At 37.8% G+C, this 24,033-nt stretch overlaps 1 protein-coding gene across 4 annotated transcripts in view; it reads right to left on the bottom strand.

Annotated features, from left to right (window-relative positions):
• LOC134656393 (furin-like protease 1) overlaps positions 1-24,033 on the bottom strand; it is a 357,707-nt gene that overhangs the window by 101,760 nt on the left and 231,914 nt on the right. For all 4 annotated transcript variants that reach the window (XR_010097514.1, XM_063511914.1, XM_063511915.1 and 1 more), the window contains exons 3-6: positions 18,328-18,502; positions 17,582-17,730; positions 13,583-13,711; positions 9,850-10,015 (exon numbers count right to left, since the gene is read on the bottom strand). Coding sequence is in view for 3 of the 4 variants with exons in the window: in XM_063511914.1 (XP_063367984.1) it covers positions 9,850-10,015; positions 13,583-13,711; positions 17,582-17,730; positions 18,328-18,502 (619 nt within the window). In the remaining variant the exon portion in view is untranslated. The remainder of the gene's footprint in view (positions 1-9,849; positions 10,016-13,582; positions 13,712-17,581; positions 17,731-18,327; positions 18,503-24,033) is intronic.

Below are 24,033 nucleotides of genomic sequence, written 5' to 3'. Positions count from 1 at the left end.
TCTAAATGGGGCTTTAAGTTCGGCACGTTGCATTTTGTACGGCGAAGGATAGTTGAAATGCAGACAGTTGGTCAATAATAAATAAATAAATAAATATTAATGGACATTTTTACACAAATTGACTAAGCCCCACGGTAAGCTCAAGAAGGCCACGGTAAGCTCAGATAACGATATATATAATATACAAATACTTAAATACATAGAAAACAACCATGACTCAGGAACAAATATCTGTGCTCATCACACAAATAAATGCCCTTACTGGGATTCGAACCCAGGACCGCGGCTTCACAGGCAGGGTCACTACCCACTAGGCCAGAACGGTCGTCAAATCATATTCAATAATCTAATAATCAATATTATTGCTATTAATACGTCAACTTCCCTAAAGTCTTCAGTTGAATCAATCGAATAATAAAAACTCTGCTAACTGCTACTAAGGCAATTCTCATATAAAGGAGGTACTAAATGCCAGCCATAAAATTGGAGATGGTGATAGTAAAAAAAAAGTTTTACCGAATAGGACTTAACTTCTCAGGTTTAATGCGATGTTCATTTAATTGATCATTCCGTAATTAAACAAAAGATCCATTTGAAAGTAGAATAGCCAGTTTAACTGCCATATTCGAACTTCAAGATATTCACAAGAGACGACACGTACTAGATCCATTCTAGATACGTTATAGTTTAGATATCAACTAGTTCTTTTTTGCAGCGCAATTCGGACAACCAATGTCAGTTTTACGTTAGATAGAGTTAGATATCTATTAGATGTGAATTAGTCTATTAGATGTCATGAAGTCATGTCTTGTGGAAATCGTTCAAAAGTATCTCCAGAATCGCGGAAATGTCAAATTTGACAGGTTAGATCTTAAACACATCGTTATCGTATCTTGGCGATGTCTAATAGATATCTATTACAAAATTCGAATCGGGCCCATAAATGCTTGGTAAAGGAACAACAATGTACAGTCGTGATTTAATGCTGAATGCGTTAAAGCGGACAAGTTGCTACGATAGCACGTGCTACGATAAATGCGAGTAATTCGTAGCATGCCGCAACTTGTAGCACTTCGTAGCACCATTGTACATTCACGGACGGTAGGATTTTCGTTATTGAACCTTAACGCTATTCAAATAGAGTCGAAACAATTTTGCTACACTGTACGTAGTAAAATATTAAGAAGTCAGTAGTTTTAAACTTGAACTGTTCTAGTTTCGAACTTCAAACATAACTCTAGCACCAACTATTGGGGACAAATACCGCGTCTAATTCGGCGATACCCAGTATGTGACATTTCATCGCCTTCAACCTCAAACTAGTAATTGAATTGAAAATTTTAGCCATTCGCAAGGATGGCATTAGGATTCGGTCGGGACGGCGGGAAAGTTTGCCACCAAGGTGGTATTCCAGTCGATTAACTAACACAAGCGAGTCACGACGCGATTCGGGAAATGATTTAGAGATTCACTAGATATGAAATAGTAAAGATATGTGACGTTCCACTGCAAAAGGTACCATTGCCTCGGCTGAATATTGGAGCGGCGTTAATAATAGCGTAAGCGCCAGCCGCCATAAGGTACCTTTTGCCGTGGAACGTCACATATCTTTACTATTTCATATCTAGTGAATCTCTAATTCATTTCCCGAATCGCGCCGTCAATGACTGCGGTGAACCAGTGGAAACATTATATGGCTCTTTATTAATACATTTTCGCAAGAATTTATCCCAATCTTCCCATCCAGTTTGTAATTAGTACGCGGCGGTTTACTATGAAACTTTCCATACAATAAAATTTAGCGATCTCTTTAACTATGACAAACAGTTTGGTGCAACGGACCCTTAATATTTCTATCCAGATATTGACATAGATATGGACTGGCTGGAACTAGGGTCTGGCTTTACGGGCAATAATAATGAGGCATGACAGGGGCCAGTACACCGGTGTGAAATCGCCACAACGCGATTGGTTGATGAGTTCGCATCACGCGCGCGATTGGTTGACGAGTTCGCATTACGTGCGCTATTGGTCGCAACTAGTTGCGTTAGACTGCACGATTGGCTGGAATTCGTGAGTAGCACCGCTGAACTAGTACGATTTTTAGTGCCCCATTAGCCCGTCCCTAGATATAATACGTCAATGTATCCAGGTATTGGGTTCTCAAGGTCACGTCTGAAGAGTTTACTTCGCCCACGCTCGCGCAACCAATAGCAACACGCGACCATCTGGCAACTTGGTGCAGTCACCTGGCTCGAAAGCAACTCCCAATTTATGCTTCGTATGGTTTTATTAAACTTTACTTGTAGGTGTAGTGTTCATAACTTGCTTATGTGAGGTCTAATTTACTTATCAACTTGTTATAATTTGAATTGGTTTTGATACGACCTCGATGATCATCATGATGAATGGCGCGCATATCACGCACGACTTTCACTTAAAGCTCGTATCAAAATAAGATCAAAACCGTAATAAGTTATAAAATCAGAATCTGGTTTCGCAACCTAAATTGGGGTTTCGAATTGATATGCGTTGAAAATGTTTTTAGTTTGGAAACTAATAAAATACTCTGAAGCTGTATATTTTAAACGGGTACGGTACTCAGGTAATTTAATTTGAAATATCTCTCTCACCTCTCGGTATTTGGGTATTTGGCGTTTATATTACATAGTTGACTTTGATGGTAAGTTGACGACACTCGTAATTCATAAACCGTAAAATACTATAAGTATAGTGTGTCAAAGGACTGCCTTATTTCAAACATAGATAGAGAGAGTCATACTATCTTTGTCTTATACTAGCACCCAAAAGAAAAGGATGAGTATAGTTTTTTTTGTTTCTATTTACTAACAAATTGGTTTGACCATCTATAGGTACACAGTTTTTCGTAGTCTCATACTGCTAACATTTGATTGTATGTAATTAAAATTCATCTATTTTAGGTCTGTATTATTTACCAAAGTAATTTTCGTCAAGTTTCTTTTTATACCAACATTAATTTAATGTTAATTTTGTAATTATGTCAAATTCCCCATTCTCACCAATAGGATAAAATAAATACCTATGAAGCGTTAACCGCGAAATATTTATTCCAAACAATATTTGTGACGTTCCACGGTAAAAGGTACCTTATGGCCGCTGGCGCTTACGTCGCATAGCGCCGCAATAATATTGGAGCGGCGTTAATAATAGCGTAAGCGCCAACCGCCATACGGTACCTTTACCCGCGGGACGTCACATTTAGTGACCTACTTTCTAAAATGTACATTTATTTCCGTGAATTGCCTTCAGTCCCAATAGCAATAGGTCTACTTGAGCGGTCTCTATCAATCATTCTCTACATAAGTAAAATCTACACGTACTTCAAACGTGCACTCCATTGACTGAGCCGAGCGCCCTACTTATCTACCTAGCAGGGATGTTGCGGATGCCGATTTTTTGACATCCGCGGATGCGGATTTTTAAAGGCTCAAGGTGACAGTCCATTTCCAAATACAGCTGCACTACTGTCAATTTTACTATGGAAATTGACAGTAACAGCGACGCGTTCAGTACCAGTAGTGCAGCTGCGGTCAAAAATGGAATGTTACCCTCACACCGCGGATGCGGATTTATTTTTATTTTTTATTTTGGTTATTTATTGCACAAAAGTTACACCTTTTTTTGTTAAGGACAAAGCTCCACAAAACTACATTTGTTTGACTGTGGAGTCGCACTATTCTATACTTAAATAAATTTATGTTATAAGTAATAGGCTTACATTGGGAGTTATAATACTAGGTAATGTCATGAATACTCTATAGGGCAAAGATAGATACATAAAAAACGTCAAATATTACATTTTAGTAATTTTTATTTCAAAAAACCGGCCAAGTGCGAGTCGGACTCGCGTTTCAAGGGTTCCGTACATTAAGTCCCACTCACACTTGACTGCTCATTTCTAATAAGTTTTTTTGGCTAATGAATACTACCAAGTCTAGCACTTATGCCGATGCTAAGACGTTCCTGTACTGACCTGTTCCACATCCGCATCGATTTTATGCGGATGCAGATGCAGATATGGATGTTGAAAATAATGCGGAAGTTCCGCGGTTGCGGATATTCGCAACATCCCTGCTACCTAGTAGCTAAATCCACTCTTTTCTGCTTACTATCTTTAAGAACCAGTCTATTTCTTTAGCGGATTTATTTGTGGTCTCGGATTGAATGTAATTTGGAATGGGCGTGTTCGAGCTTCAAGACAGAGGCGGATGGGACGAGTGATGAATGAATGAAATTACACAACAACAAGTAAAAAATGTGTGGAAAAACTTTTAAAGGATGCTGACACTTTAATTCGTAAATACACACAATGTGTAGTCGTGTGCGTAATTACGGTGCAATACCTATAGTTAAATTACTAATATTTACATGCTCACATTACATTACGTAACTGTTAGGCTTTTGGAAATAAGGCTATCGTATTTAGTAATAAATAATGTTATGAAGATAGCTAAATTTAGTGGAACACGAAACAATATTTCAATTTGATAAGTGAATCTAGGGTTATTAATTAGTATAAGACACCTATATTCAGATTAACAGATACTAGACAGATTAAGTTGGTAGGTAAGCTAAGTATAATTATGAAAACCAACCCAACATCAAAGTATAAACTAAATAAAAATAAAATAAAAATAAAAAGCCTTTTATTTCCTGCTACAAATATGTTATATGGATGTATGTTTGGTTAGTTAGATATTAGTTTTTAATTTATTTGGTTGTTAGTATTTTAGTTACTTAGTCTATAAGCAGGAACCCCTTAGGTGAAGGCCTCTTCCAAAGCTAGCCATTTTTCTCGGTCCTGAGCAGTTTTTTGCCAGTTCGGCCCGGCGATTTTTCTTATGTCTTCGTCCCAGCGTGCAGTTGGTTTTCCTTGTCGGCGTTTGCCATCAGGCCCTTTCCATGCTGTTACTGTTTTTGTCCATCTGCGGTCTTTCAGACGCGCCACGTGTCCAGCCCATCTCCATTTTAACTTTCTTGCTTGAGCAAGAGCATCAATTGTTTTTAATTTTTCTCTTATTGTGCTGTGTCTTATCTTATATATCTTTTTCACATTCAGCATGCTGCGTTCCATTCCTCGCTGGCATGTGATTATTTTATTTTTTGCCTTTTCGGTAAAATTCCATGTTTGGCATGCGTAAATTAAACTTGGTATAAGGCATGTATCCATGACTTTCTTTTTTAATGTAATTGGCAATTCACTTTTGAATATTTCTTTATAATTCCAGTATTTGTTCCATGTACTTTTAACTCTCCTCTCTATTTCTAGTTCTTTGTTTGTGCTGCTGAACCCAATCTGTTTCCCCAAATATATATAATGATCAACATATTCTAATGGTTTGCTGTCTAATGTTATATTTATTTTTTTGTAGTTTGACATGGTTTTAGTTTTAGTAATGTTTACCTCAAGGCCTACTTGTTTGCTACTATTGTGTAGGGTTTCAATCATGTATTGTAGATTGCGGGCTGATTCTGCTAGTAGCACTAGGTCATCTGCAAACCTGAGGTGGCTTAGATATTTGCCTTGGATAAGTAAGCCTTTGTTTTTCCAATCTAGTTTGCAAATGATGTTTTCTAGTACCGCTATAAAGATTGTTGGGGATAGGGGATCCCCTTGCCGCACTCCTCTTTCCACTGGAAAACTTGGCCCAATATTTTCTAGCTTTATTCTGCTTGTGCTCTTGGTATATATATTCTTTAATATGCTTATGTATTCTATCTCTACGTTTTGATCCTGTAAGGTTGTCCAAATACTTTCATGAGAGACAGTATCGAATGCTTTTTGGTAGTCGATGAACGCAATATATAATGGTCGTCGAAATTCTTGGTATTTCTCAATGATTTGTTCTAACGTGTGTATGTGATCTATGGTCGAGAAACCCTTTCTGAAGCCGGCTTGTTCGATAGGTTGTTTCTTTTCCAGTGTGACTCTTAATCTTTGGTTAATGATTGTAGAGAAGAGTTTATATGTTGCTGGTAGTAGACTAATGGGTCTGTAATTGCTGATGTCCTTGTGGTCTCCTTTTTTATATAATAGAATAATATCAGATTTAGACCATTGTGACGGCGTTTCATATGTCTCTAGTATTTTGTTAAATAGTCTTTGTAGTGGTGCCACTAAAATATCTTGGGCTTCCTTTATAGCCTCATTTGTAACATTGTCAGCTCCTGGACTTTTATCTGGTTTCAATTTGTGAATGGCATCTATAATTTCTTTATCGTTTATTTGCGCTACATTTGGTTTGGTTTGATCTATTTCTATGACATTGCTGTGGCTCGGGAATTCTATTTCTGGTACTTTGTTTGCGGCACAAGCATATAAAGTTCTGTAGAAGTCTGTTGCAATATTAATGATCTCGCTGCGGTCATATTTTGTATCACTTTGAGCCTTTAAACCTTCAATCCATGTCTTTTTTGTTCTCAGTTCTCTGTACCCTTTTTTTAAGCTTCCTTTTAGTTCTAAGTGCTTTTCGAGTGTTGTAGTTCTATGTTTCTGATGGTCCAGTTTTATGTACTTGCTTGTTAGTTTGTATAGTGCTTTAAGCTCATTTTTCATTGTTCGAGTTTTATTTTTTGTTTTTTGTAGATTTTGTTTTCTTTCCATCAGGTTTCTTGTGCGTTCTGAAATTATGTTTTTCTTAGTAGTCGGATTATTTGTTTTAGATACGCTTGGTAGACTGCTTTGGATTGAGTGTATTAATTTGTCGTGTAAAGATTGCACCGTGTCTTTTTGTTTATTCGCTAGTAGGACAGTTATGTGTTTTTCTAAGGTCTCTTTATAAGCTAGTATTTCTTCTTCGTTGCTAAGAGGACTGTACTGTTTGTTTTGGTATCTAGCTCTGCTTTTGATTAGCACTGTAAGTGATATTACTGCTCGGAGTGGTCTGTGGTCTGATGGGTAGTTTATGTTTAGTGTCCCTATGTTTTGAAATATTTGTGGTTGGTTTGAGAGTATAAAGTCAATTTCATTTTTATGTTGCCCATTTGGAGAGCACCAAGTCCATCTAAGTTTGGGTTTCTTCTTGTAAAAAGTATTTATGATAGCAAGTTTGTTTTCTAAAGCGAATTCCACTAGTTTTTGACCTCTGGTGTTCCTCACTCCATATCCATATTGTTTTGTAACAAGAGATTCATTTGTTTCAGGTTGACCAATTTTTGCATTAAAATCTCCCATTAGTATGAAATCCTTGTGCGCAGTGTTGATCGCTTCGTTTATGGTATTATAAAAAGAGTTGACCTCTTCTTCGGGTGCCGCTTCGGTAGGTGCGTAGACTTGTATTAAAGAAATCTGTTTATCTGGGAAGCTCATGTTCAGTAGAGCAACTCGCTCAGATAGTCCAATGTAGCTTTCTATATGTTGCTTGAGATATGGTTTTATTATGAATCCGACTCCATATTTGCCAGGCGTGTGACCTGTGTGACAGATAATTAAATCTTCGTATTCGGATATTTCATTACCAAGTCGTCGCACCTCGGATAGTCCGATGATATCGTATTTTATGTTTACCAGAGCTTCTTTTAATTCAATTAATTTTTCATATGACGATAGTGTTCTAACATTGTAGGTTATGATGTTGAGTTGTTTTTCCTTTCTTTGGTTGTGTTTTAAACATTTTAAGGTTGATGACTTTGGAAGGTTGTGGTCGTAAACTTCCTCGGTGACCAGCCGGCTTGGAAGTTGTTCAGGTTGCTTTTCTTTTGGTGTATTATCTGTACTTGTTTTTCCTTTTTGGTTTTGGGTGTGCTGTCGCCACCCAGTTGTTACTTTTTTTGGGTCTCTGATGAAGATGACTGTCCTCGCCCTAGGAATTTGAGTATGTTTGGCCTGATAATGTCTTTGTTCGCCGTTTTTTCCCGGGTCTCTTCGGATGTCCCCGGTTTGGGTACCTTCGCCGGTCCTTGCTGGCTCGCCGGAGTTTGGCTACCACTTTGCGGTGAGACTGACAGGGCTCTCTTTTTGCTATCATTTTTCTCTTTGACTATCAGTTTATTATAGCGAATAAATGCAATATTTCCTTTTGCCTTTTCTTGTATGACTTGTTCTTTCAGTATTTTTCTCTCTTCCAATACTTCTTTAGGGAAATCTTCTGTTATATATATTTTGGAGTTAGTTTGTTTCAGCTGTTTCCTGTTTTTTAAAATCATGTTTCTTTTCGATTGAGATGATAGGTTAATTAGTATTGGGCTGTGTTTGGATTGTCCTAATCTTCTGCTGAATTGTATTTCTGTATTCTGAAGAGGAATGTTCATTTCTTTTGTGACAATGTCAATTACTTTCTGTTCCTTTTCGCATTGCTCCGCTTCTACGCCATGGAATATAATATTACGCTGTCTCTCCTTCTTTTCCATGAGTGAGATCTTGTTTTCAAGTTGTTTGATTTTTTCATCACTTCCTTCTTGTTTATTATGAATTCCAGTTAATTCCACGTTCAAAGAATCCATAAGTCGTTGATAGATATTCTCCGTTTGTTGTTCCATTTCATATTTCATCTCTAATTTCATTCTTAGGCATATTTTTTCTATTGACGATTCTGACAGCTCCATTTTGTGTTAGTTTCCGAACGGACTTTCTATTTTTCTACTATGGCAATACTTCCCCAATTGTCAAACCAAATTTTGAGGCGGAAAGTTCGGGTAGGTTTATTTATTTATAGGAAGGTTATGTCAGACACTTTCTATTTTGCACAGTTTTAGTCCGATACACGAAATGTACAGCGTAGAAAACGTTTACACTTAGATCACGGTTCTTTTCCTTCCCGTTTTTGATATTTAGACACTATATTTCACGGTTTTTCTCCGAAATTGCATTTATCTACGCGAGCGAGGTTTCACCATTACAAGTCACTTTGACAGATCCAGATAAAGTATAAACTATTAGGTAGTTACTCTTAATAGCAAACAAAATGACTTAATTTGTATGGAAATTCCTATTAAAAGAGATAGGCAGTAGGTACACTGCTTTCGAGTTTACGCGTTATTTATGCAAGCTTAATTTTGTGGGTTAATATTGTTGCCTTTGATGAAGCAAATTTACGACCCTTCTCCGATAAAATGACAGGCGATTGATTTATTTTCGATGAAAGATGTGAAATTAAGTGAAATTTATTAAATACCGGGCATCATTTACCGTAAATTGATATACTTGCGTTTACCTGCATACAAAGTGTTCGCCAGAGAGGTTTAAAAAGGATCGATCTTGTCGAGTTGGCGGTGGCGACCACATTATCCGCGTTCGTCGCGGTAGTATCTGCCTATCACCAATCACCACGTGAGCCCCAAACGTTTCGCCAACCGCGTAGAGCGAGTTATGCGCACTTTAACAAAAACACTGCTGTCAACTCTAGTAATGTCCACAAACCACTTTGCAATAAGGTTTACGAATTGACAGGTTAACAGTGAGAACGATGGTACCGCAATCGGCAGCACACATACATCCAACGCTAGCATCGAAGCTCGTCACGCCCGCGTACCTCGTGCCGTGGCGGTTGGTCCCATATAAGTACCGCGATGTCTTGTTTTATGTAAGTACCGCGACTGCGGGTGGTAGTAAATATTTAGTGTGAACACACGACACACGAACACCAACACTAGCGCCAAACGCGACGCCAACCGCGCAGAGCGAGCTATTAGCGGTGGCGGCCACTTCGCCCGCGCACCGCGTGCCGTGGCGGTTAGAGTCGATCATGTCGTACCGCGGCTGTACGGGACATGGAACACTGCACAAAGTTTGAGTGAGACAACGCTATGCGCGTATTATAGCAGTGTGCCATGCCCCTACTAGTTAATTGTATGATAGTACAGACATACCTCCAACACTAGCACCGAATGCGACGCCAACCGCGCAGAGCGAGTTGTTGGCGGTGGCGGCCACTTCGCCCGCGCACCGCGTGCCGTGGCGGTTCGAGTCGATCATGTCGTACCGCGGCTGCGGGTCCGGGTCGTGCGAGTTCACGTCGTATGATGCCATCCGGTCCTGGGGACAAAATATTTCGTGAAATATTGGGAATCAAAAGTTTAGATTAAAGTTTATACTGGCTTAAGTTGACATCAGCATCTTCTAACCGCGCGAGTTTTTCGAACACCCGCACTTGGTCTTGTTTATCCGCTTGAACGTTTTGAGTCTTCTCCGAGACCACGGGGACAACGCCGTCCTCGAAACGTCGGAGGTAAATCTTATAAACTTAGATACGCGATTAAGTCCCGTTGTACAATTTAATAATGTGTAAAAATCGTGAAAGTTTAAATCATAATCATAATCATAATCATCGCATTTATTCGTGATAAACTATAACATACACAAGTACACAACAAACAGAGAAAATTAAACATAATATAAACACATAGTTTACCACGAAATGGTCCCGCCTCAGCATAATGCTAACCCAGAAGTTAGCGCTGATCTTCCGGCGAGGCCATTTGTGGGTCACGAAACGAAACGCGGCTGTACGACACGGCCCCATCATAAAACCGAACGCGCCTTAGCTGTCATGATGACATAAGGCCATGTCGTACAACACGTGCTGATAAAATAACAAGTCCATTATTTGTATAAGAATTATCTCCTAAAACACTAGTATCAGTGCAAAACACAAAAGAAAATAAACGTGATTACATGATGAATAAAAAAAACAATAAACTACAATCTTACAAAATAAAACAAAGAAATCAAATAAATCAATAAGTTAATTGTAAGTACAGTCAGTAAAATAATTAACTTAATCTCTTTGCATACATTGTGGGTTCTGTATGCAGGTGTTGATGAGTAAAATCACACAATTTGCCTGCCCTTTAGTCTAATAAGTGGAAAAAAATTGTTATAAAACTTCCTTGTTTAAACCCCTGAATTATACAAATCTCTTTAAGATCATTAGCTTTATTCAAGTGAAAAACTTTAGGAATGTAAACCGCTAGCATGCGTTTAAAATGTTCATCTCAAATAAAAACGACGAAGAACTATACTATTCTATCATTTAGTACAGTTAAAAGCAATATAAAATGGTTACATATGGATGGATATTATCTAGACAAAGTGTCCTGTTGTCAATGCTCTCGTGTTTATGTTTTTTTTTGTTTTGATACGTGTTGGCGCCAATGTTTTACTATGTCTAGACTGCTGAATGCTGAATGGAATGAGAATCGTATACTGCCGTATTCGAACCTCAAGATATTCACAAGAGACGACACGTACTAGATTCATTCTAGATACGTTATAGTTTAGATTTCAACTACATAGTTCTCTTTTGCAGCGCAATTCGGGCAACCAATGTCATTTTAACGTTAGATAAAGTTAGATATCTTAAGATGCGAATTGGATCTCTAAGTAATATCTTGTGGAAATCGTTCAAGAGTATCTCCAGAATCGCGGAAATGTCAAATTTGACAGGTTAGATCTTAAACATATCGTTATCGTATCTTGGTGATGTCTAAAAGATATCTAATAGATGTCTATTTCAAAATTCGAATTCGAAAGGATTTGATGGACAATTATAAGTACGATTTTCTGACACGGACTTTTACTAATAAGACGTGAGGTCTTTTCCTCCAAGGGCCTCCAATAACTAAATTGTGGTAATTCCATAATTAAAACCATAATAACGTTACGGATTATTTTAAAGGATTATCTAAACAGGATCTTAGAAAATTATCTAGTGACCTTCAACCGCCCAAGAGAAGTTTTGGCCGAAGGGTGTCAAGTTGCGGCGGTTACGCGGTCGGATCCCTGACACCGCGTTAGGAGTAAATTTTGAAACCTGTCAGTGAAATATATTTGAGGTCAGGAAGCGAGTCAGGAAGACTTTTGACGTAATGTAAATTGACAGATCTTACAAATATAAGAGAATAGTGGCTCACATTCGTTAACGTGTCCTTTTGCTTTTTACTCTTATTAAAAAGACTACCGATATAATTGGATCCTTTATTTTTACATACGGTTCCGATGGATGGTTTTCCATCCTCCTCGTTTGAACACGGGGACCAAAAACACAAATCTCGGCCTGCACTTAAATCCCGCTTTTAACGCAAAGCTGTTTCAGGCCACAATTCCTATCGCTTCCCGGTTGCAAGCAAGTTTTCGACAAAACCATTTTTAAAGAAAGACCTAGAGATCTGACTACGGAGCGTGTAGCGTTTCTTATAACAAAAACAAACTAAGCTTGTTCCAGATATTTTCGCTATCGCAGAAAATTCAATTTTAGAAATAAGCGTTGCTAGTCGTAACCTATCCTATTTACCGAGATCAGTATTAGGTGTTATCATGGAATACATGATATTATGTAGGTATACTTAATTAAATACACTACAGCAGTTTATGTCAGAAAAATTGCACCTAAATCTCTTTTATAACATTTTATAACAAAAGACTTACGAAACAAGCTAAGCTTGCATTTGAAATGCTATAATTTGGCCAACGAATGGGAATAACCCGAATAACACGCCTAACACACCGCAATCCAAATATCACGTTTTTCCAAAGGGATTAAAAGCGAGCGAGATGAATCGAGCAATTTGAATCTCGCTTTGTCTGCAAATGTCGGTTAGTACCATGTGTCCCACTTTCGTTTGTCGTAAAATGGTGCTCTAAATGTAGACCATACGTCGTGTCGATGCCAGATGAGACCAGTACGCCTAGCCAAGGTGCCAATCGTTTGCGTTACGATAACGAAACGCTTTGTGTCTTTCTATCACTCTTCACAACAAGCAGCGTGCAAAGTGCGAAAATAACTTTTCCTTACTGCGTGCCGTGCATCACATTTGTTAATTTTTTTTTGTAGACTATTACGATAATAATTATTTATCTATGTGATAAAGTAAGTTATATTTCTAATCTTTTGTCGCCAGTTCAATGCGTATCATTATTTCCCGCAAAAGAAAAAGTACTAAATACAAGTAAAATGACCCATTTAGGAAAAGGGATAGGGCGGGATACACATAATGCATAATAATGGCGGATCGCGCGACGTGGAAATGAATTTCTTATTTCGCGCTCGAAACACTCTTGTAATTTATGGAAAATGGTAATGACATCACATTTGACATCTCCAGATGAAACCTCGGCTCATTTACGATACATGGTTGGAATATATTTAGAACAACACTCTTAATCTTTTTGCCCCGCTTCTGACCTTTTGATGGTGTAGGAAAACAACATAAGTCCGTAACGACCAGAACTCCAACTCTGTCCAATTTCAGCAGGGTTTTAAAAGTACTTCAAATGTGTTACTGGCGCAAATGGAAAACATGAGCAAAAGGAAAAATGTGTGGACACCTTATTTCGCCGTTATCAATTAATTATCATCAAAGAAGGAAATATTTAGGTAAGTCATGTGACAAAGGACAATTACCAAAGAGAATTCATGGCGCTGTCTTTTACTAGGACATGTTCTGAAACATAATAAACACTCTTTTAAACGACAAAGATGGGATAAGTTGCTGGAAAGAGGAATTGTGGTGTTTAAATGAAATCGTGGTTTCCATTAGGTTTAGGGTTGCCATGAGTGGTTGCAAAGAGAGCTCAGAAGAAGGATAGGGTACTGGTACTTACATAATTGTTGATTAAGTCCGGATGGTCAGTCTCCAGCCCGTCGTCCAGGATAGTGACCACGACGCCGCGCCCCGTGATTCCTTCCCGCCACGCCGGTATCACGTTCATGTCGAGACCGCCGCCTCGGTTCTATAACACAAATTACAAAGATTTTAGTAACTTAGTTAGTGCTTCTTGGCATTTTCTGCAAATCTACAACCAGGTACAAACCTATTTTGCGTGAAACGAGGTAACGCGCCACTCTAAACACGCCAGCTCCTCCATGAAGCCTAGCAATGTTTTTAGGTTGCTAAATGCCTCTTTTAGTGTGCACGGAGTCCCTACGTATGGGTATTTTAGTAACTTACTTGGACGCTTTCCGTTTTCCAGGGAATGGTATTAAAAAATACAATCGAGAGGGGCAGTATTATCACTAAGTTTTCAGACATGCTCGGTTCATGATTACTCCGAGCAGTAACGGTCTAGCGAACAAGAAAAACAATGTAGGTAGGTTTAATCTAGAGAGGGATATCATCAGTATGATTCTTGACCTCCTCTGCTGTCTAACATACCATTTTGTCAGTGACAATTTTGTACTTAACTCTAGCAAGTAGGAAAGTATTAACTGTGATAGAGGTCACAAAATACTGCTACAACTATAAAATAAAAGATATTTAAAAATCTATTGTAGAGGAAAAATATATTAAAGGCCACAAGCCGAGATGACACGTACATAATTAGATAACATAAACAACATAAACACACAAATTCTCCACAACTCGGCGTTTAATTAATGTGACAAATAACACATAAATTCAACAGAGAGTAAGTTTAATAACAGCGAAGTTTGGGACGTACATAACTCTAAAGAAAATATTTAATTTGCCAACAGGTTGTTAACATTCAATTATCTCAGTGAGGAGCTCTTAATCTATTAATGAAATGGTACACTTTTGTTGATAGTGAATTTTTTTTCAAGAAAAGTGAATTAATTTAGCCTTAACACATCAGCTTTTCTTTTATAGTGACTTCCAAAGAAACGCTGAGTTATTTTATACATCTTTTTAGGGTTCCGTACCCAAAGGGTAAAAACGGGACCCTATTACTAAGACTCCGCTGTCCGTCCGTCCGTCCGTCCGTCTGTCACCAGGCTGTATCTCACGAACCGTGATAGCTAGACAGTTGAAATTTTCACAGATGATGTATTTCTGTTGCCGCTATAACAACAAATACTAAAAACAGAATAAAATAAAGATTTAAGTGGGGCTCCCATACAACAAACGTGATTTTTGACCGAAGTTAAGCAACGTCGGGTGGGGTCAGTACTTGGATGGGTGACCGTTTTTTTGCTTGTTTTGCTCTATTTTTTGTTGATGGTGCGGAACCCTCCGTGCGCGAGTCCGACTCGCACTTGGCCGGTTTTTATTACACAATTTTATTATTCATCTTCACTTTCCTTACTTTTGTGACTCGTAGCCTACATTACCATTTAAATCCACTTTTAAAAGCCTCTTCGAAATAAAAATTACGTCAGAGTCCTAAAACCCAGCTAGCACTTTACAAGCAGACAGAAAAAGAACAAATGAGGTTCACGCGACAACATAATTGACTTAAGGATTCGTTTTGCTCCAGTGAAATCAAAACAAATTTTAATAAATACATTTTCATAAAAACTTTTCCTTGTATGTACATCTATGAACTAGTAATTTTTGTGAAGATTTGAACTTCAAGATATTCACAAGAGACGACACGTACTAGATCCATTCTAGATACATTATAGTTTAGATTTCAACTAGTTCTCTTTTGCAGCGCAATTCGGGCAACCAATGTCACTTTTACGTTAGATAGTGTTAGATGTCTATTAGATGTGAATTGGATCTCTAAGTCATATCTTGTGGAAATCGTTCAAGAGTATCTCCAGAATCGCGGAAATGTCAAATTTGACAGGTTAGATCTTAAACATATCGTTATCGTATCTTGGTGATGTCAAAAAGATATCGAATAGATGTCTATTTCTAAATCCGAATCGGGCCCAAAGTCGAATGTACCTCAATGTGTTTCTTTAACGACTTGGAAATGAAGTTAAATTTTCTTCTTATGTTCTTCTCATAATATTGACAGAGCCGCAAACTTGGCTCTTATTGCTGGCAAATTTAGCTCGGGTTTTTAAACTGCGTTAGATATTATACCTACTTCGGAGTTAACGAAGAATACCGATTTTTTATTTCATTTTATGTTCTTTTACGTTGCGATTGTTGGAATTTAAGTACCTATTAATTATTTTTTCTTCAACTTCTATAATTAATTATTTACTCCACGACTTTAACGATCTTACAGACAAGACAACCAAATGTCATCGGATTATTATAGTTAGTGTAGTGTAATAGTGAACTGTTATAGTTTTTTTTTTGGCGAAAAAAATGTATAAAGGATTCTCTTTAACGAGTGGAGTCAGAAAATATATCTTGACACTCTTTAAGGATTGTCTATTAAGATGACTTAGATGGCTATTTTTTGTGTACTACTGTTGTACTACACGTACTACATACCAAAATAAATGTGACAAAAAACGATGTAAAGATATGTCATAATAAATAATTCATGTATATGAATGACCGTGTTTTGCTTTTGTTAACATTACATGTATTAACATTATTGTAGGTATTTGAAATTCACAAAACCACAAGTCACAACAAAAACACTGTTGTTCAGGATTAAAACACATAATTCTGTAACCCACACTCTGCCAATCACCACATTTCATTCTGATTGCGGCATGTTTGGTAGCCACACATTTTACATAGCTATATTAAACTTTATATCAGTGGGATACGATTTAAAATGTAGGTAAATTTGTGCCAATTGTACATCAAAACGTGGATATCAAACAATCAATCAGTCTGCGGATTTTTCGCCGCACCGCACCGTACGGGTTATCATTTCGTTTTGCCAAAATTGCGAAATATATTTTTAGCAGGGCAGTTTCAGGAATTCGAATTTGAGGTTTTATTTTTTCTTTTTTCAGCATGTAGCAAACGTTAACGAGGTTATGTCGTAAATAGGGGCGATTACTACCAGCTGGCGATATGCATGCTCGCATCGTACGTACCTACATGTTAGTGGCATGCCTCTATTTTTAGTGATAGCGATAAAATCATATGATGAAGTTAATAAGTGTGCTACATTTAATTGTCTATAAATAAATAAATAAAATGCATTTATTTTAGACTAATAAGTGTCCATAGTTTGTTAGTAACAAGAAAGTACTTAAATAACTATATTAGTACCTAAACCTAAGTGAAGCGAGGACCAGTGCCTGACCAGGCCACTGCCCACCTCCCCGCTACTACACTCACGAGGCTGTGGCGGCTCAAAAATTAAATAATCAGAATCAATGTGTCTGACAGATCTGACTGATCTGAATCTGACAGATCAGGGCACGGCAAATACCATGATGTAACAAACAGGTATATTTGGATCGAAATAGTATTTTATACAATCGTGATATAATGGAGAGCTTTTCAGTCGAGTACCGTGTTTAGGCAACGAAGCTTGCTGAGTTGCCTAAGGAAGGTACGAGATTGAAAAGCTTGATTATATCACTATTGTATACAATACTTTTTCTACGAGTCAACAAAAAAAATACTTAAAACTAGTAGAAGAATCATATATGTAGGTAAAAAAACTAAAAGTATACAGCTAAGATGCGCAGCCGCGATACCTTCATACTCGTACGCGACCCGGCCCCCGCGCCCCGCGCCCCCGGCCGGTTGGTCAACGACACCTCGTAACTCATGAGGCCCTGATGGTACTTGCTCCGCGCTTTCGATTGGTCAATTTCATTATAGTTGACTAAACTGTATCGAAATGAATATTATAGTTGCCTAAACAGTATCGAAATGAATATCATAGTTGAGTTGGGGTTCCATAGTGAAAAAAGTATGCGATTTCACTTTGGTATACGAAGTCTTAATTCAAGCATTGCAGTCGACGAGTAGAAAAATTTAAAAGAATACTTACTAGATACCACATGTGTGGCCATTTGGGGTCGTTGAGTTGAAACTTGGAGTCGGCAGCTCTCGGCCGACCCTTCACTCTGGCTGGTATCTCCCTCTTTTTCCCTGCTTCTCTCTTCGTCGCCGATGACGGCGATGGGACATATGTCCCGACTGTAAAAAAGATTTGTGTTAGAGGATATCATTATAAGTAGACATAAGAGCTTATGACGATAAGACGGGACAGACGTTAAGTTTACAAATACTTGAGAAGTTTGGAAGTAGTGTTGCAGATATTTAGCTAATGTACTCGGTTATCTCTAGAACATTTAGTAAATTGTGTTAAAGAGTCAGCGGCTACTGCTCATTATGTGGGCATTATAAATATTTCTTATATAATTACTTTGTGCTTATAACGTAGTTATTACTTTGTGAACTGAAAGAAAAAGCTGTCAATTTCAAACAGAATCGCTACGATTACCCTCCCTTGATTCACTAGGTCGCGGCCGCTAGATTTCCTCGCGCGGTATATCCAATTACACAACGAAGCGATGATGTGCGACGATGGAGATTCTAAAGCTACCGTTTTGATTCAGATTACATAAGAATTACTACCGCAGTATTGCAGCGCGATATTACTGCCGACTGCATTGCTGAAACAAATATCAAAATCGATGCTGCTGCCCGGATTATTGTAGTCTAAATCGGAACAGTACCTTAAGAAGAGCCTTTTCCGTAGCAATCGTCTTACGTCTTACAATATTAACTTACCTGTAGAAGAGGTGTTGAAGACTATAAAGTCCCGTTTCTTCCGCGACAGCGCTTTCTGCTGTCGCGCCCAGCGCACCCTCGTGTCTCCCTCGAGGCGATCGTGGTGGTCGTGCGACGGCGACAGCGACCGCTTGGCCACCGAGTGGTGGTGGAAGTGGTAGTGGTTGTCGAAGATCTGCAACAAAATGAAAGAAAATTATTCACAGTTCTTGAAAAATACATCGTTAAGTATGTATAAACTAAGTAGCCCAGGAAAAAGGTCATAGATTAACATCAAGGCGAAAGCTAAGGCTACGGTCATAGACGGTCCCAGCGAAAAACGAAAACCGTCGTTCTAGTTCCGTTCTCTTTAAAAAAATTAGGATTATCCAACCTAATTTTCTGGTTGGGTTAAATTGAAAAGATTGGTTCTGATCTGACGTAGTTTAGGAGAGTATTAAGTTTTGTGCATTTGTTACACCAAAGATTTTCTTTAAACAAGAAAAGCTATACAATAGCTAAAATTAAAAAAACAACCGGAGATAAATACGGTACCCAACAAAAACTTTTCGATGCAGCTAATCTTAGCTGTGTAGCACAACAATGAGTGAAACGGTCGAACCGAGCACCATTAAAACAACACTGGAACATAATGCTAGCTTTACACGAGTTTAGTATTTACCTTTAGAACTTGAGCTTGTTTATTCTACCTGCAAGACTGATTAAAGACACAGGGCGGACACGCCATACATCAAAAATGATTTGCGTTTATATGTGTGCGCGGCACGTCTGTACACGCGTCATTGAGTTTCTGACGGAATCCTGACGGAATCTCAGTAGAGCGACTTACGCACACATTCATGTCGCGGCCTGTCGCGGGCGAGGTAATCCGAATCGGGGCGGGGTGGTGCGTGTCCGTTCTGTATGATAATACTATTACTTATTCTGTGTTAAAGATAGGAGTATTTTTCAACCAGATATCTAGCAATTATAAATTAAAGTTTCAAGAATCACTTAATTTATGAATGTTGATCACGTAGGTACATTAAATGACTTTATACTGCCGGGATAATATTAAAACAGTGGTTCCCAAAGTTGACTAGGTTTCGACCCACCTAACAAAAACTGCCAAATTCTGGACCCACCTCTTGGCCGTCTTAAAAAGGGATAGCCCTCAAGATTCCCTAATTTTAAAGCCGGTCTTTGCAATGAATATATAATAGTTGACGTAACTATGTTCATACTACTAGAATTCACTGGGACTTGAAATTTATACACAATTTACTATTATTGCATCATTACATATTAAGGGGACGGTATATGACGTTTTCGATTTAGAGCTCACTTTGTGCAATCAATTTGTTCAAGAAATGTTTAATAACTGCATTAAATTATACGTAAATTTGTTCACGAAGAAGCCGTGTACCGGCTCTTCACGGCATAATATTTTTTATTTGCTGTAATTCTCTACAAATCGACACTAAAAGTATCCAAAAATCAAAATATGGAGTTCCGTTTGAGCAACACGCATTACAGTTTTGCCTTTAACAGTAATTGAGTTGTTGTGTGATTTTGAAAGCTAGATAACTAAACTAGCAAATTATTATCTACTTATATTTTTACTCACAAATACAACACAGAAATTCAATCCCAAATGTAAACTTTCGTACAATTTCCATACATTGACGACATCACTCAAAATTCTTCTTCGAGTCAGATGGCCGCTGGCCTTGGATCGAAGCAGACGTGTACGTCGTCGTAGCTCGTTTTTGACATTATTTAGACATTTCATCAAATACGCATACGAAAATGTATACCAGTAGATAAATTGTATTTCAAAAAATAGGGTAAATTAATTTATTTAAAATTTGATTTGTTGTTATTTACAGGTCGTAACGATCGAAAACAGCAGTAAACTATCCTAAAACAATACGATTACAATTGAATTTAAGTAACTTGTTCCTTCAAAACCCGCTTAAAATGAAAAAAGTTTAAAGACTCGTTTTACTGATTGGGATTGATTTTCATTATGCTGGTATCAATTTTGCGTCATTAAAAAAAGTATATGACTTCTGTACGTCAATGACATTTGATGTCAATTGTAAACTTGTATTTACGTTAGAGAATATTATATATTCATTTAAATATTACTTACCTATTAATACGAAGCGTAATTCGTTTAATACCTGAAAGTCTTAGTGTCTACACCTACTTTGTTGCCGTTCGTTCCGTCTATATGTGTGCGATTACGTGCTGTTCTCAATAATCAAGAAACAAGCCATAATCTTCAAGAATAAAATAACAGCAAGACCAGCATTTACTACTAACTAGTTTTTGCGGATTTGGAGACAAGAGATGAAGCTTACAGGCTAATATCGCTGCGGTCTGGTTATTGTTATGTGTATATATCGAGTATTATATAAATTTACTATAAAATAACAATGTTTTATTTCAATGACATTATGTGCGTAGGTATGTATGTTTCGGTGATTATAAGAATTTTGTCCACACAATAATTGTGCAAAGCAGAGACTGCATCATGCTTTCTTTACGGTATAAGCGGTATGGTACCGTTATTATTTATCAATACCGGTTCGTTTTGAAGGTAAAACTATACCGGTTGAAATACAAAATACGGTACCGGTATAAAATTACAGCAGGGACAACCATTTTTATAGGTGTACAGTCAGCTGCAGAGAAAAGGTACGACCAGATAGATAATTGTATGCAGGGGTGGTACCTTTTCTCTGCAGCTAGCTGTACCTAAACCATCATTGACCGAGCGTTGGCGAAGGTCTCCGTTTCAACTTGGGCAAAAATGCTTTCGTATGTCCGAATTCTTCTCCTTTGCATATCACATTTCTCAACTGATTCTCGTGAAAATTCGGTAGTCCGATATAATTATTCGGTTTCTTTTTTTTTTGAACAATTTAAAATAGGCTGAAATTGTCATAAAGGACTTAAGCGCCAGTAGGGTCTGTGACACTTAAGACCACTGCGATTATTAGGTACTTACTGGCCCCTATTTCACCACGACCACGGTGACAGGTGCGACAGTTGTCGACATCACTGTTGCTGACGTCACAGGCCTCCATAGGCTACGGTAACCGCTTACCATCGGACGGGCGATGTGCTTGTTTGCCACCAACATTTTAATAAATAAATAAACTCCATTATATTGCCACTAAAAAATTCTTATTTTGCGAAGCTAATGACAATTGTCACAAGAAACACGGCAACTGTATCGAAATTGCGACACAGAACTCATTTCCTGTCAAGACTTACCGAAAATTCTTTGAAAAATCTTGTGACAATTGTCACAAGATTTTTTCGCGAGAGAAATGTCTGTTTTATCCGATATAATAAAGTTTTTTTTTAATAATAGGTACAATGACGGTGGCAAACACGAATACGGCCCGCCCGATGGTAAGCGGTAACTGTATTATTAAATTGTACAACGGGACTTAATCGCGTATCTAAGTTTTAAGATTTACCTCCGACGTTTCGAGGACGGCGTTGTCCCCGTGGTCTCGGAGAAGACTGGCTTAAGTTGACATCAGCATCTTCTAACCGCGCGAGTTTTTCGAACTACCCGCACTTGGTCTTGTTTATCCGCTTGAACGTTTTGCGGTTCCGTTGTACAATTTAATAATGTGTAAAAATCGTGAAAGTTTAAATCAGTGTTAGCGGTAACTGTAGTCCATGGATGCCTATGGCGTCAATAACAGTGATGTTTTTGTCGTACCTGTCACCGTGGTGAAATAGGGGCCAGATTACGCCGCGCCGCGTGGAACGTGAGGTGCATTGGGGTAAATGCATACCATTCACCCAAGAAAAATAATCTCCCTTATAAGATCACTCGTGTGTCTGCCATTTTGTTAAAGCCAATTTTCACCGTAACTACTGGACTAGTTCAATTGAAATTTAGTACACATATGTCAAGTAAGGAAGTAGTAGGTCGGTGATCCGAAGATGAGTAACGTAAATAAATGAACTTTTAACTTTGCGGCGATTTTTGGTATCATGTGACATATCAGATATAATACATAATTATAAGTAGGTGAGCAAAAATGTACCATAACCTAACTCAGAATTGTATTACATAAATACATATACAAAAAATAGTTCAACGCCAAAAGATTAATGGAAGACCTATGTCCTATAATAGGTGAGTTGGTCTTAAACAAAAAATATGCAATAAAAATGTGTAACTGTGGAACCCATAGTGAATCCTACTCGTACATGATCGGTTTTTATATTATGTACCTATAAGATATTTTCTACTTTATACTTTATAAGTGTACCTACATAATATTTACTTATAAGCAGTTGTCACGTAAAATATTTGTAGATTTTTTTGGAAGTATGTGTCACATCATCATCATCTTCCTCGCGTTGTCCCGGCATTTTGACACGGCTCATGGGAGCCTGGGGTCCGCTTGGCAATTAATCCCATAAATTGGCGTGGGCACTAATTTTTATGAAAGCGACTGCCATCTGACCTTCCAACCCATAGGGGGTAAACTAGGCTCTTATTGGGATTAGTCCGGTTTTCTCACGATGTTTTCCTTCACCGAAAAGCGACTGGTAAATATCAAATGATATTTCGTACATAAGTTCCGAAAAACTCATTGGTACGAGCCGGAATTGCAATTCGCACGCTCTTACCGCTAGGCCTCCAGCGATTTTTTTGAAGTATGTATAGCACAAAAAAATTTAGAAATGTAACATTTAAGGTAGGTAATTAAAATACGGTATAAACATTATTGGAGAAGACTTGGAGGAAGTGTCATAGGGATCTACATTCGATGCGTGGAAAACAAGTTCTTTTGTCTAATTATAATCCATCGGCAATCACGCGAGCGCATAAAACGAAAATCATTTTTTTTTCACTCCCTAAAACTCCCTTAACCTAATAACAGTAAAACAAAAAATAAAATATAGAGGGTTACCAACCAGCCAAAGAATTATAAGTAGATATATGCACTTATCCCAACGCACCTCACGTTCTACTCTGCACGGGGTTCATTGCCGCTCCTACCGCCGTAAGTAACTATCAACACCTACATTATCAAGGCTACGATCGAAGATAATCGCTTCAGCACTGAAATAATACCGGTGGAATACCGGTAGGTATAATATTTTTTATTTTAATTGTATTAATTTAATAGTGAAACAAAAGGCGAATATACCACATAAAAGTAAATCGGTAAAGATATTAGGGGTACATTAGCCAACACTGTTTCCATATATTTTCAAATTTTATTTTGTCCGCCTTAATTAAATTTTGCACCCTGCCGGAACTTTATTTATTTAAATTCTCATTTAATTGATTTTGAGCCTTATGAAAAGTCGTATAGAGTAGTAAATAAAATTTTACATCTGACTTAATGACATCTGGTTTTATTCGGTTTAACTTTAGAAAACGCGTATCTCGACAAAGCCATAATGTAGAAAATTGTCAACAACCAAATGAATTATTAGAATTTAAATACGTCACGTGTGACATGAACAGACAAGGAAAGCAAGACTAAATGTATTGTTTCTCTTTCTTCTTTCAATGGAACGCTTTTCCTAAAAGGAGGCCACTAAACTCAAAACGCTATCTTAAAAAAAAACTTGATGGGTCAGTGACCTGTCCCAGTAAAGTGAGGTAGTGTGCGTGAAGTGCGCTTGTGTGTGAAATGGGGTAAATTGACAGAATCTGAAAATTTACCCACCTCTACC

This window comes from Cydia amplana, chromosome 18, assembly GCF_948474715.1.
Source record: "Cydia amplana chromosome 18, ilCydAmpl1.1, whole genome shotgun sequence".
NCBI classification, from domain to species: Eukaryota; Metazoa; Arthropoda; class Insecta; order Lepidoptera; family Tortricidae; genus Cydia; species Cydia amplana.
The sequence above is the reverse complement of the archived record's forward strand: the minus strand, read 5'-3'. Positions and strand labels throughout refer to the sequence as shown.